The 14,792-nt window shown below is 42.5% G+C and overlaps 1 protein-coding gene across 1 annotated transcript; it reads right to left on the bottom strand.

Annotated features, from left to right (window-relative positions):
* Positions 1–384: 384 nt before the first annotated feature.
* Positions 385–13,086, bottom strand: golt1a (golgi transport 1A). Its single transcript, XM_054617764.1, has 5 exons — positions 12,978–13,086; positions 5,357–5,448; positions 2,299–2,477; positions 1,951–2,014; positions 385–1,837 (listed from the first exon to the last, which is right to left on the bottom strand). The coding sequence occupies exons 1-5, from the start codon at positions 13,000–13,002 to the stop codon at positions 1,808–1,810; spliced, it is 390 nt and encodes a 129-aa protein (XP_054473739.1). The 5' UTR covers positions 13,003–13,086; the 3' UTR covers positions 385–1,807.
* Positions 13,087–14,792: the final 1,706 nt, after the last annotated feature.

Here is a 14,792-nt window from a genome sequence, read left to right as displayed (position 1 = left end):
TTACATAGCACAAAAACCAGCCTCCTCGAGGTATGAGTAGTGATCTCTTTTTAGCAGCGGACAGGGGGGAGAGCTCTATTTGAATTATTTTAGACCTAACTGAAGCTTTCGCCACAGTAGACCGTGTCATTTTAATCAACCGTGTTAAAACCTGGTGTGGCATCAAGAATACTACACTTATTTGGTTTCATTCTTACCTTTTAGATAGAACCTACTCGGCCACCATTGGTAATAACTCATCCTTTACAACCGATTACCTGTGGTGTAAGGCAAGGTTCAATTTTAAGGTGTAGTATATCATTTGATATCAAAGGATGAAGGAAGATGTCCAGGTCCGTTGATGCAGTTTCAACAATTTCTTTATTGAATCAATGCATCTGAAGTCATTCTGCGCAGAATGGAGCCCATACAGAGATTCAGCATGGACTGAGGCTCTCAGCCTTCAGTCTGAACTTATATCTGTGTTGTGCATCCCCTCAATGTGCACAAAGGCATAAAACATATTGAGCAGTACATACATCATTCAGACACCTTGAAACATACACTTTTCCTGAGAACCTAGAATCTTCCATCTGTGTAAACATCACTATAAACAAGGTTGTCATGTCGTATATAGGTCATGAGGTCATTGTTAGGGCAGTTCCTGAGTACCTAGACTCTTCGTCTGTGTAAACATCACTATAAACAAGGTTGTCATGTCGTGTGTTGTTCATGAGGTCATTGTTAGGACTCCCAACATCACACAGCATGCAACAACTTCATGGCCTCAGTACAACAAGGTATAGCAGAATATGATAAAATACACTACAAAGGTCCGATTTTATTTTCCATATAAATGCTCCCACCTGGACAAACCATCCAACGTCATGACGTCTCTTTTCATTGCTACGCAGATTACACACAGATACACCTTCCCTTGAGACCTGTTGACCCAAGAAGCCTAGCTGCTATTTTAGACTGTCCTAGTGATATCAACTGTTGGATGACACAACATTTTCTTAAGCTAAATAACTCAAAGTCCAAATCATATTATTCAGTCCCCCAAACCCTCAGTCCCATTTAGGTGCCCTTTGGCATTTGTTTGTATAAAGCATGACAGACGACATCACATCATCCCGATCCTGGCTTCTTTCCATTGGCTCCCTGTTCGTTTAAGAAATCATTTTTAGATTTTACTGATCACTTAAAAGCACAGCTGGGTCTGGCCCCATGATATATAGCAGAAATGTTGAGCCCTCTTAAGCCAGCTCGCAGCTTTAGATCCCAGTGTGGAGCCCCTTCTGGCTGTTTTAAAGTTGAAGCTCAAACTAAAGGTGACCATGCTTTTGCCATCGGGGCCCCTTGGCTTTGGAAGGACCTGCCTGAGGAGATAAGGCTTTGTACGATTAAATCATATGATTACTTTTTTGGAATGAGGAATGATGGTCCCATAAACACACCCTCCGGGAATATTATACAGTATGTAAAACTGTAAAAAAAAAAAAGAATTCAAAAAGATAATAACATGGTTAGACAAAACAGTAATTTATTAGATGGAGAACACCATTATTTTTACAACAATGGTTTTAAATTAGTTTAGCTTTAAAGCAACTTATCATTTGACTGTTAATTAATAACTGTAACCTTATATGGTACAAAACAAAATACATTGTAAAAAATATATTATTCTCACTGGTCATAAATGACAACAAGAGTTCATAATTGTGCAGTTACTCATCAGTTGTACTCCTCTGCCAACCCAGTATTGGATTTACAGTCAGTCAAAGGGCATCCAGCATTCCCTCCCTTCTGCAACATGTTCTTCTGCTCAGACCATGGAGGAGCTGCTGGAGAAAAACTAATGCAAAAAATCAAAAGCAACAATCTGTCAAATCCCTGTATACATCTCTGAGGTACATCAAATAAAAGGGAAAAGCCTATTAATTTTGAGCAGTCACGAACAAAACATACTCCAGTTAGGTAAGGGATGTTCACAGATGACAGCATAAATGCCAAGGCCATGGGGAAGAAGGACCTGCAGAGGGAAACAAATGAGTGTGATGGGAAAACATCTCTTTCTAGCATAGCATCCTTTCTGACATTTCTGACATTTCATGTTTTATTATTGAAATGTAACACATCATCAATTATGATCGAATGTGATCATTTACAACATGAGACACAGATAGCAGATTAAGCATAAACTGGGACACTAAATCACAACATGATCACAGTATGAGACAAAATAACAAAAGACTTTTGGACAAAGGTTAATTTGAAGCCTTATTTTACCTTCCAAAACGTCACAGTGGAAATTACCTGAATATAAGCACAAAGCCATAACTCTCCAGCAGCATTCCAATTATTGGCCAACGGCACAGCACCAGAGACACGCCTCCCAGGAAGAAGAAAGAACCCCGAAACTTTTGTCTTTGGAAGAAGAAGTGGGCTGTCCTCCTGAGTCCAATGATGAACATCAAACCAGTCAAAAACAAAATCTAGAAGGGGGCAATCAAACCAAAAAGTCTGAGGATATATCAAACACATACTCACACTATAAATAATTATTTCATTTTGCTATTTGTCATCTTTCCCCAAATCTATATTTTAACCAATTCTTCCTCCTAATAAAACAGCCTTGAATGGCAAATTTCTACCAAACTGTCATTGCATTTTATTTGTTGTCAGGCAGGTGTTGCTGATGTATTCATGATTAGCATGTGAACTTTCTTGCTGAACTATAAGAATATGTCTCTGAGATAAAATACCTTCAGTCTCTGAGGTAATCACCTTCTTCTATCAGCTCTTCAACTCTTGGTTCCCCTATCATTTGTTCTGTCTCATCCTGGTCTCTAAGGTGTCATATATTGACTCTTGGGCAGCAGTCTTAGTTTCACTGTTACAACCCATAAGGTATTCTATGGCTTCAGTACTTTGACACATAAGGTCACCTATAGATTTTGACAGCACAGTCTTACTCTGAGGTTGACAGATACAGATGCTTTGTAAGTGCCCCTCGGTGTCTTGACACCGACGCACAAGGCACCTTTAGGCGTCTGTATGAGACTTACCAGGCTTTCAACTAACTCCACTGTAAATCCATCTGTGCTATTATTAGATGCTCAGGTCAACATACAGTATAAAGAGCGTGAAAGGACTGGTGAAGGACTTTTCTCCAGCGGAACAGCATTAATGTCACGTGTGAAACCGTATCTCTCTCTCTTTCTCTTATTTTCAGTCCAATTCCTGTAGGGAGTAGGGTGGTGAAGAATGGTTGGCTGATGGACACTGACCCAATCAAATAACCCCCATTGTGGGTTTGACCCACATCACCGTACCTGTCTAAATAGGGTGTAACTCATACTGACTTTAAATAAGCCCTAGCTGAAATGTTTTATTTATTTTTTACATAGAACAATGATGATGTAGATGATGGTAATGTTGTTTGATATCTAATTGAAATAAAAAACACATTTTGGATACAAAATAAAGTGTATTAAAATGTCAACAAAAAGACCATTGGAACACCAACATGGTGTCCCCAGGTGTGAACCACACCACCAAGCCATTACGTCAATGGCAACAATAAATAATTTTCCCGTAAAACAACAATTAACAAAAAGAGAGATACCGTGACAGGTGCAACAAGCATTATTAGGCTACATTAATTAAATTATCTGCAATTTTAACAGCAGAATAAAACATCACCAAGGTCACCTAAACAGAAAAGTATTAACTAAATAAACCTGAAAGCAGCTACAGCTCACAAAAACACAAAAAGTAGATAATGCACAGTTATTGCAAACTGTATATTATCACACAACACACACAATGCTACATTCCTAGACAACACAGTGGTTGTTGAGTTTCCCCTTTGTACAGTGAGTTAAAACAATTACTGAGTTTGTTGTTGTAACCTGTCTGAACCTCAATCTGTTCCAGGTTCAACTTCTCTGTATAATCACTTGCAATGTATAATATGACTGGTCAACTCAACCTATCTGGTCCAACAGTGCTCCTCAAATTAAAAAAGTTTGTCGTCTGTACGAATGTAGACATCACTGCTATAGTATCCACCTTTGAACATATATTATTTAGCCAGACCCAGCATGCACCTATTGTTCACATCATGGGTGTGTTTGATTTGGATCACTCAGCACGCTTGCCTGGTGGTGCATTAAACAAGTCATCCTTTTTTAAATTTTTTATTACTTATGTCAAGATCAAATAAAGCTAACCTTAACCATAAGTCATAAAGATGTCATCCTTCATTTTTTTGCATTGTTGTGCACCTTTGCTTGTTCACAAATTGCTAAGCTGGACCTCTCCTAACATTCGGGCAGTGAGTGTAGACATCCAGAAAACATATCGACAAAAGATGGGCTGCGTGCAGATTGTCACATGCACATGGAGATCTGCCCTCCTGTAGCCATACACAGATCAGTAGCCACCTCTCCGCTGTAGCTGACATCTTTTTTTGTTCCTATCTCACACCATTGATTGTGACTTTTCATGTGCTTTTCTCTCTTTTCTCTGCAATGGATGTAAAAGTACATTTATTATCACATATTTATTATTGCATAATTTGTTGTTTTACATATTTCTCATTTGCAATGGTAGTTTATTAGAGCAGCAGGCAACCAGACCACTATCACACAAACTGTAGCTCAGTGATCTGTGGAGCCCTGTGGAAAGCTGTAGTTGGACCAGTTAGTTATGCTCGAGATGGTTTGGCTGGGTGTAATGGTGTGTTACGTTCTGTCTTGTTATGTGCTGTCCTGGACTCTCTCTGATCTTATCCAGTAAGAATATCAAACAGCAGCTGCTTCCAGGCTGCAGCCTATTAGTGTATCAGTCCCCAACCCTTATATTTCCTCCTTGCCTCCTACCAAATGTCTCTGTACATTCCAGCAGGACGGATCTCCGGACCTCAAAAACACACTTCATCAGCAGTACCATTAATATTTTTTAAAATAATTTTTCAATGATTAAAGAGATGAGATGACACACACCACTACTTGTATTTCATAAGCTCAACTTTTATTTACTAAAGTCTTCCTCTTTTGTTTTTTACTAAAACTGAAACATAATAGAGATAAGAACATCAGTCAGTACAGAAACATATGTATGCATATAGAAGGGTAGTATTATACACATAACTACGTAAATAAATACACAATTCCAAAGTAAAAAGCAAGCACTGTATGGTATTGCTCGAAAAGCAGCTACAGGTAAAACAAACACACCATCATACTGAAAAACATTGTTAATATTCTTGCAGTGAATCATCCAAAGCTGAAAACCTTGTTTATTATTATCATCTTTAGTTGTTAGTTGTAAGTGGCTTAACAGAAACACTATTACAAAGGTTACTCACATTCCCGAAGGCCAGCAGTACGGAGTCAAAATACAGCAGCACTCCGAAGAGCAGGAAAAAAAAACCAAATCCCATCAGACCAACACCGATCTCTGAAAGACAAACATTCACAGGGAATATAAAAACTTAAACTGAGATGCCTATATAATAATAGCAATAATCTGCAGATCATATGTCCCCAGATTTATTTACCTGGGGATAGATGTGTTAATAGACCTGGTATAAAATCAATCCTCGATGGGCTATAAGTTCCTTTTAACCATTCAGCTTTAAGCAAGTTAACTAATATGAAATATTAAACCTGTTCTCTCCAGGATTTCAGAGTTTAGCCCAGTACAAGATGTTACATACACAGTCTAATGTAAAGGAATGTAGAACTGTGATGTAATGGATAAGGTCAACTATCAACATAACTGTCAACAAATGTCATCAAAAGAACAAAACCAACGAACATGTTAATCCGCCTCTCAATAGTTTCTGATTTACCTAACCTCTCTGCTTCGGGTTAAATCTTGAAAAACGGTTCAGTAATTCCCTTAACAGCTGGACACTTTAATTTTAGAATATGTTACAAAAACAGACAGAAATACTGCAGGAATTTCACCTGAAGACACTGCGGCCATGGCCCCCTCTGTAGTATTTCAAGTAGGAGAGGAAATGCAAGCGTTCTCCTTCTGATAATAGGAACTGTGTGTGAAATGGACTTTAAACAGTATTTACTTTGTCTGTAGGCTACAGCAAAATAAAGGAGTAAATAACAACAATAAACCATTTACAAATATTGCTAATTTTCAAATACTGATATATTTATTTATAATTTTAATGCTGTTATATTTTGTATCAAAGGAGCCTTGTACACATTTTCACAGCATTAATATAGAAACAACTATTGTATTGTACAGAGATAGAGAAGTAATGTCTACCTGAGTAGGGAATTAAGTCTCTTCCTCTGTGTGTGTTGTTATCAGAGCTTCTCCTCTCTTTGTTCACATGGCCGGCCGTCAATGTGTGCTTCAGGTGCATGTTAGTGCATTTGAGTGCATATTTGATGGCCTTGCTGCTCTGGCATTTGGTCTTTGTGCCCTCAACACCAAAAGGCCAAGAAAGAAAATTTAGAGAGGTCAGAGAGATGAGGAAGAGAGTGTGAAGGATGAAGAGGGCACAGCGAGCTCAGATGAAGACAGTTCAAGCATTTAGCACTCCGATGAGGAAGAATATTCAGGCTCTCAATGTTCTGAGGACAGCTTGGAAATTTTAACACGGACAGGCCCACCATCTGCAGTCACAAGATCAGTCAAAAGCAAAATGATCATGTTCCTCATCTGGTGCAGAGGATAGAGAGCAGTACTAAGCCGCAGCAAGAAACACAGACAGAAGGGATATCGAAGAATATGAGGAAAATTTACAGAAAAACAAAACCCAGCCAGACAAGGGAATAAGGAAGCCAATTGACAAAGATGGCAGGAGAAGTTCAACAATGATGCGAAAACAAACAAGAGTGACAAGCAGATCAGTAAGGAATAACGACCTCACGGATGATTCGGATTACAACCAAAATAAGGAAGAACGCACAACATAGTTACGTCAAGAGAAGGAGGCTTTAGCCCTATGTGAGGGGCTGACAGAAGCCGCAAATAAGAAAAATAGGCAATTGGCCAACAGTCAGGACAATGATGGACGAGGTGAGCTTAAACTCTCCCCAGTCAGAGAGTGAGGCTGGAAGAAAACATGACAACAGAGGGACAGGAACAGCGGAAACTGCTCAAACTATACAACATACAAGAAATGTTAGATGAGCTCAGCCAACACACAAGACAGCAAATGCAGAATTCAACACTTCCGATGGTGAACAAAGGCAAGACTCTGAGAAGTGGGAGGAACATTGGGAGCACCACGGTCACCGCTCCAAGAATACAACAGAGTACAGATGAACAAGATGGATACCGACCCATGTGCCCCATAAGGTGGCCAAACACAGTAAGTATCATGGTCCTTCATGAATATGGTTTGACTGTCTGGCAGGTTGCCAGACCTTAGAGAAGGAGCCAACAAGTGGATCACTGCCTTGGAAGAAAACACAGCTGGAGTAACACTGGACATCAACGAGGTTTTCGGTTCACGTGGGATCACCGAACAAGATGACTGCCTAACAGGATGCGTCCCGATAAACCCACTTAATTACCCCAAATTCGTTAATGAAGTCAGCGTGACTAAGTTCTTAGGAGGTGATAGTTAAACACTGTCCAAGCAGAGAGAGCCCGGATTCACGCAATATGTCAACGAGAGCGCCCAAACAAAATGCTAATACCGGTGAGGCTAATATCTAATATCAGAGAGAGATAAAATAAGAAATGTTTGGGTATTAGGCTGTGTTCAGATATAGAAAACATAATTTATATTAATATGCTCCCTTTAATGCAAAAAAATCAAGGCAAACTTAGAAAAACTGGAAATTGATAATTCTCACCTTATGGGGAAAAATTATAAATATATTGATATTATTAAGATGGTGGTGGCTCCACAATTTAATTATATCTCTATGCTGATGCCAGAAACCATTTCCGAGGGAATCTTTAAACAGTTCATTCATTCATTCATTTTCCGTAACCTGCTTATCCAGTTAAGGGTCGCAGGGGTGCTGGAGCCGATCTCAGCTGTCAATGGGCGAAGGCAGGGTACACCCTGGACAGGTCAGCAGTCTGTCGCAGGCTCTTTAAACAGCAAACCATCTAATTACAGATTTTTTTATGGAATGACAAAAAGCCTAAAATCAGTATGAAAAATGATATTTTCTTCAAGAGATAGTGGGGGCTTGGCTCTTCCAAATATGGAATTACATAACATAGCATTTGAAATACATAAGCTAGTACGGCACTGTGCAAATTATGAATCTAACCCTGCGTGGGTAAAAATGGAGGCAGTACTGGCTGCGCCATCTCTGGTTATGGATTCGTTATCACAAAAACACACAACAAAACCGATAGAACAAAGTAATATCATTTTACAACATTCTCAATGAGCATGGGCAAGGGCACACAAGATACTGGGGATTTCTCAATACAAACAAAGCTACTCCTCCATTTGGAATAACCCTCTCATCTGTTTAGGGAATACATGGCTGGCAATAGGAATTACTTAGAAAACATCCATCCATCCATCCATCCATCCATCCATCCATCCATCCATCCATCCATCCATCCATTTCCTCCGCTTATCCGGGGCTGGGTCGCAGGGGCAGCAAGCTAAGGAGGGTCCTCCAGACGTCCTTCTCCCCAGCAACACTTTCCAGCTCCTCCTGGGGGACCCCGAGGCGTTCCCAGGCCAGACGAGATATATAATCTCTCCAGCGTGTTCTGGGTCTACCCCGGGGCCTCTTACCAGTTGGACGTGCCTGGAAAACCTCTAAAGGGAGGCGTCCAGGGGGCATCCTGATCAGATGCCCGAACCACCTCAGCTGGCCCCTTTCGACGCGAAGGAGCAGCGGCTCTACTCCGAGCTCCCTCCGGATGTCTGAGCTCCTCACCCTATCTCTAAGGCTGAGCCCAGCCACCCTACGAAGGAAGCTCATTTCGGCCGCTTGTATTCGCGATCTCATTCTTTCGGTCACTACCCAAAGCTCATGACCATAGGTGAGGGTTGGAACGTAGATGGACTGGTAAATCGAGAGCTTTGCCTTACGGCTCAGCTCCTTTTTCACCAAAACGGTCCGGTACAACGCCCGCATCACTGCTGACGCTGCACCGAACCGCCTGTCCGTCTCCCGTTCCATTTTACCCTCACTCGTGAATAAGATCCCGAGATACTTGAACTCCCTCACTTGGGGCAGTGACTCACTCCCAACCCAGAGGGAGCAATCCACCGTTTTCCGGAAGAGAACCATGGCCTCAGACTTGGAGGTACTGACTCTCATCCCGGCCGCTTCACACTCAGCTGTGAACCGCCCCAGTGCGTGCTGAAGGTCACGTTCTGAAGAAGCCAACAGAACCACATCATCTGCAAAAAGCAGGGATGCGATTCTGAGGTCCCCAAACCGGAAACTCTCCTCCCCCCGGCTGCGCCTTGAAATCCTGTCCATGAAAATCACAAACAGGATTGGTGACAATGGGCAGCCCTGGCGGAGGCCAACACGCGCTGGGAACAAGCTCGACTTTGTGCCGAGTATCCGGACACAGCTCTCACTTTGGTCATACAAGGACCGAATGGCTCATAGTAACGAGCCAGGTACCCCATATTCCCGCAGTACCCCCCACAGGACTCCCCGAGGGACACGGTCGAAGGCCTTCTCCAAGTCCACAAAACACATGTAGACTGGATGAGCAAACTCCCATGCCCCCTCCAACAGACCTGCAAGGGTAAAGAGCTGGTCTGCTGTTCCACGGCCAGGACGGAATCCGCATTGCTCCTCCTGAATCCGAGGTTCGACAATCGGACGGAGCCTCCTTTCCAGCACCCTGGAGTAAACTTTCCTGGGGAGGTTGAGCAGTGTGATGCCCCTATAATTGGAGCACACTCTCCGGTCCCCCTTTTTGAAAATGGGAACCACCACCCCGGTTTGCCACTCCACAGGCACTGTACCCGACTTCCACGCGACAGTGAAGAGACATGTCAACCAAGACAGCCCAACACTGTCCAGAGCCTTTAGCATCTCCGGTCGAATCTCATCCACTCCTGGCACTTTGCCGCTGAAGAGCTTTTTAACTACCTCAACGACCTCCGCCAAGCATATGGACGAGTCTTCCCCTGAGTCTTCAGACTCTGCCTCTCTGCCTCGCAGAGGACGTGTTGGTCGGGTTAAGGAGTTCCTCAAAGTGTTCTTTCCACCGCTCGACAATATCCCCAGTCCGGGTCTGCATTTCTCCCCCCCGCTGAGCACAGCCTGAGAGAAGCCCTGCTTCCCCTTTCTGAGTCGTCTCACGGTTTGCCAGAACTTCCTTGAGGCCATTCGAAAGTCCTTCTCCATGGCCTCGACGAACTCCTCCCACACCTAGGTTTTTGCCTCAGCAACTGCCGCAGCTGCAGCCCTTCTGGCCAACCGGTACTGCCTGCTGATTCAGGAGACCCCTGGGCCAGCCAAGCCCGAAAGGCCTCCTTCTTCAGCTTGACGGCCTCCTTCCGGCCACAACTTCTAGCAGCAGCTTCCACAATGGAGGATTTGAACATGGCCCACTCGGATTCCATGTCCCCAGCCTCCCCGATGCACGAGAAATTACTTACTTAGAAAACAATTCAACTTAAATGAAAAGGGGGATTTCTGGAAGTATTTACAGCTGAGGAGCTGCATAGGGTCAGTGTTTGGAATGAAAAGAGAAGAGAAGAGAAGGAAGAGAATAAGATTCAAGAGTTTCTAAATGCTTCCTTTACATTATAGTCCTCCTCAATATTTTGTAGAAAAATGTCAAATATTCAAACTAGACCGTGCGAAGGCCTGAGACTAATATGGCAAAAGGATCTCTGCAGTGAGATTAGGGAATATGTATAGAGATAATATTGAATGTAAGATTGGCTACAGAATGGCTCAAACTGAAATGACAGAGACAGCTACATTTGAACATATGATTGCCAGGGTAAAGATCATTCCAAGTAGAACTGACCAAACGTGGAAAACTCTGATGGCTTACATTACAGATTCACAATCTTAGAGGAGGTGTGGAGTACTTGTGGAAGGGATTTGCGTGTTTATTTATACATATATGTAGGTTAAGTCAGTTTGTCATGTGCATGGAAACATTTGGAAGCAGAGAGGTTTTTTTTTATTAGATGCTCTTTGCTTTCTCGCAGCTGTAGTCATCATTAAGTGTCAAGCCCATCAGAAAACTGACATGATGAGGCTGCAAAACCTGCGGCTGCAGCAAAAACTATAGGCCCACTTTTAGTGGCCGAAGATTGTGAACCTTTGACAACCCTGTCTTCCCTGTAATAGCACAGGAAAAAGCTGACCTTCATGAAAAGGCAATATGGCTAAAGAGGGGAGCCAATAAATACACGGGAGATGGTCAACGAAAGGTGTTATGGAGAGGTCCCCATGGACCTTTTGTGTTACCCATGTCTTTGTTTTGGTTTGCTATTAGGAATGGACATGATAGCCATCATTGTGCAAGGGGGGAAGTGATTCGGCAGCTGTCAGCGGTCTGGTGGACGCCTTTTTTGGCCATTACAGTTGACAGGACACTCAAAGAATGTATCATGTGGGCACTTTACAATGCAAGAAAATATTTTCCCCCAACAAAAATGCAGGGAATAAAGCAGAAGTTTGGGTGTTTGTATCACCCTCAGTCACAGGGAACAGTAGAACGGGTTAATGCTAACCTGAAAGCAAAACTAACTAATATAATAGCAGGTAGCAACAGCAAGCTTAACTGGATGGATGCTTTGCCACTAGCATTGATGGCTATGAGATGCAGAAAAGCCAGATAATACATGAGTCAGATCCAGAACCACGCACACGTCATTGATGCAATGACAATGGAAATCAATCCAAGACAACGCACACGTAGAAACGTACAGAGAACAGTACAAAATACATTAGCAAGGCTTAAAACATCTGAGTGGGAGGACAACATGTTCTACCAATGGATGCACTTTTCGGCTAAAGAAGTAATTAAGCAAGCGTGTAGCCTGTAACAACTCCAAAAGAGTTCCGCTAAAAATGCCAGTTCGAGGTTTTGACACAAAAGAGTTTGAGGATGAAGGATCCTCGAATTTCCCCCATGGGGATCAATAAAGGAATATAATATAATAATCCTGTTTAGCATACTGTGTGATACAAAGGGCAGCAGGATTTGGAGGATGCAGTGAGGATAGGAGAATTTGTACTAAATAGATGTCAAACAAATTTGAATCATGGACACCACCATTGGACAACGTGATAAGGGGAACGATCTTTCCATATTTTATAGCACAAGCAGTCAATATGATAAATGCATTGAGGTACAACACATACAAAGATAATTCACAAATACAGTGTGATTATAAATTGACACACTCAACTACTAAAAATGATGCAGAACAACAGACAAAGCAGCATTTCAATGTCAACAAGTGTTTGAAGATAGTTCTTACCTATATGTTATACGAAATTGAAGGCTGACAATGAGGCTGAGCATACCATATCTCCTAAAAAGGTTAATGATGCTGGCAGACATGTTCTTGTCATGTGATGATGAGCAAGTATAAATAGTATTACAGGCGAATTGGACAAAATGTACACCTGTTATGATCAAAGGACAAATATCAGTATTAAGTCCTCCGTGGCTAGGTAGCAGCAGGACTGGGAGGAGTGTTGGCCAAGAAGGTGCAAAAGATGACCAAGTTTATGTCTTATGGAACCAAGAACCATATGGAACTCAGTATAGTATTTAGTATAGAATAAGTAAGAGTTGGAGCAGTAATTCTGGCTTCATCAACTGGCCCAGTCCTAACTTCTTTGACCCGACAATTCATTCCACAAAGTTCCTCGTAGTAATTCTGTGAGGCTCATAAATAAGGGCCTGAACTGATTAAACTGCCACAAGTACATCTCTGTATTCTGAAATTGAACCAATGCTCTGTGGGCTATGAGTCACTCAGATGATTACAGCATTACCCCAAACCTTTAGAAGAGAGCAACTTTGGAAACACTTACTCTGGAACTCTGCTATGGCCATCATGGTTATCCCTTCTGTCTCCCCTGCTCCTCTACTCACTGGCTTGGTTTCTTCTCTGTGAGTGTCAGGAACAAATGGCTCCTTTCCTTTTCTTAACGGTGACCTTTGTGCGTTGATGTTGTCAGTGTGTGAGGTAAACATTAACCAGAGCAGGCACACACTGAGCCCCCATTTCTCAGGTAAATAGGCCACTATTGAGTGATATCATCAGCCATTGAAAGAATTTTAATGGTAGCACTTAAAACCATTATCTGTTGTTTGGCTCCTTGTCAATTTAGACAATCTGGTTTGCATAGTTTAATGTCCATGCATTTATCTTCAGCAGACGGTGTTTTTACCCTAAAAAATCAAATAGACAGCTGCAGCTGATTCAGAACACTACAGATCCAGTCCTCACTGAGACCAAGAAAGTGGATCTCACTCCACTTCCGAAGTCTTTACACTGGCTTTCTGTTTGTCAAATAATTTATTTAAAAATACCACTGATGGTTTATAATAGACTGCGTATCAGTGGTAGAGCCGAGTCATCCATCAATCAGAGGATCGGTGGTTCCATCTCCACTAGTCCATGTCGATGGCTGTGCCTGCGGTGTATGAATCGGTGTGAATGGTTAGTTAGAGTATAAGATAAGATAAGATAATCCTTTATTAGTCCCGCAGCGGGGAAATTTGCAGGCTTACAGCAGCATAGGGTAAAGTGCACACAAGAGACATAGTAAAAGAAAGACAAGATAAAAATAAAAATGAAATAAAAAAACAAGTATTATAAATAAGCAATAAAAAACAGTAAAAAATCAACAATAACTGAAATATTATATTTACAGACAGAAAAAACTATTATAGCTATAATTGCACAGTGTATTGTATTGCACGTGTCATGTGTCATGTGGTCTGCTGGGAGCAGAGTTGGTTGTGCAACCTGACAGCAGCTGGAAGGAAGGACCTGCGGTACCTCTCCTTCACACACCGGGGGTGAAGCAGCCGGTGGCTGAAGGAGCTGCACAGAGCTGCCAGAGTGTCCTGCATGGGGTGGAAGGTGTTGTTCATCAGGGATGATAGCCATCATCTTCCTGTCTCCCACCACCTCCACCGTATCCAGTGGACACCCCAGCACACTGCTGGCCTTCCTGACAAGTTTATTCAGTCTCTTCTTGTCAGCTGTTGAGATGCTGCTGCTCCAGCAGACCACTGCATAAAAAATGGCTGATGCCACCACAGAGTCGAAAAAGGTCCTCAGGAGTGCTCCCTGCACTCCAAAGGACCTTAGTCTCCTCAGCAGATACAGTCTGCTCTGACCCTTTTTGTATAGTGCATTAGTATGATTAGTCCAGTCCGGTTTATTGTTCAAGTGAACACCCAGGTACTTATAAGATTTCACAATCTCAATGTCCTTTCCCTGGATGTTCACTGGTTCCGGAGGACAGTGTTTACCCCAGTGGAAGTCCACCACCAGCTCTTTGGTTTTACCAGAGGTGATCTGGAGGCGGTTCTGCCGAAACCATCCTATGAAGTCCTGGTTCAGTTCTCTGTATTCCCCCTCATCACCGGCGGAGATGAGGCCGACGATTGCAGAGTCGTCAGAGAACTTTTGCAGGTGGCAGGTAGCAGTTATATTTGAAGTCCGATGTGTAGATGGAGAAGAGGAATGGAGCCAGAACGGTTCCTTGTGGGGCCCCCGTGCTGCAGGACACCAGATCTGACTCACACTCCCTTATCCTCACATACTGTGGACGGTTGGTGAGGTAGTCCAGGATCCACGCAGTGAGGTGGTGGTCCACCCCAGTCTGCTCCAG

Source organism: Anoplopoma fimbria, chromosome 17 (genome assembly GCF_027596085.1).
Source record: "Anoplopoma fimbria isolate UVic2021 breed Golden Eagle Sablefish chromosome 17, Afim_UVic_2022, whole genome shotgun sequence".
NCBI lineage: Eukaryota > Metazoa > Chordata > Actinopteri > Perciformes > Anoplopomatidae > Anoplopoma > Anoplopoma fimbria.
Note: the sequence above shows the minus strand (reverse complement) of the source record. Positions and strands in the feature narration are given on the sequence as shown.

Bases quoted from the DNA above. Each gene is read 5' to 3' on its own strand.
- golt1a (XM_054617764.1), bottom strand. From the start codon at position 13,002: ATGATGGCCATAGCAGAGTTCCAGA. The intron at 5,449-12,977 runs GTAAGTGTTTCC...TTTGTCTTTCAG, and splicing joins GGCCATAGCAGAGTTCCAGA to AGATCGGTGTTGGTCTGATG. The intron at 1,838-1,950 runs GTATGTTTTGTT...TTTTTGCATTAG, and splicing joins ACATCCCTTACCTAACTGGA to TTTTTCTCCAGCAGCTCCTC.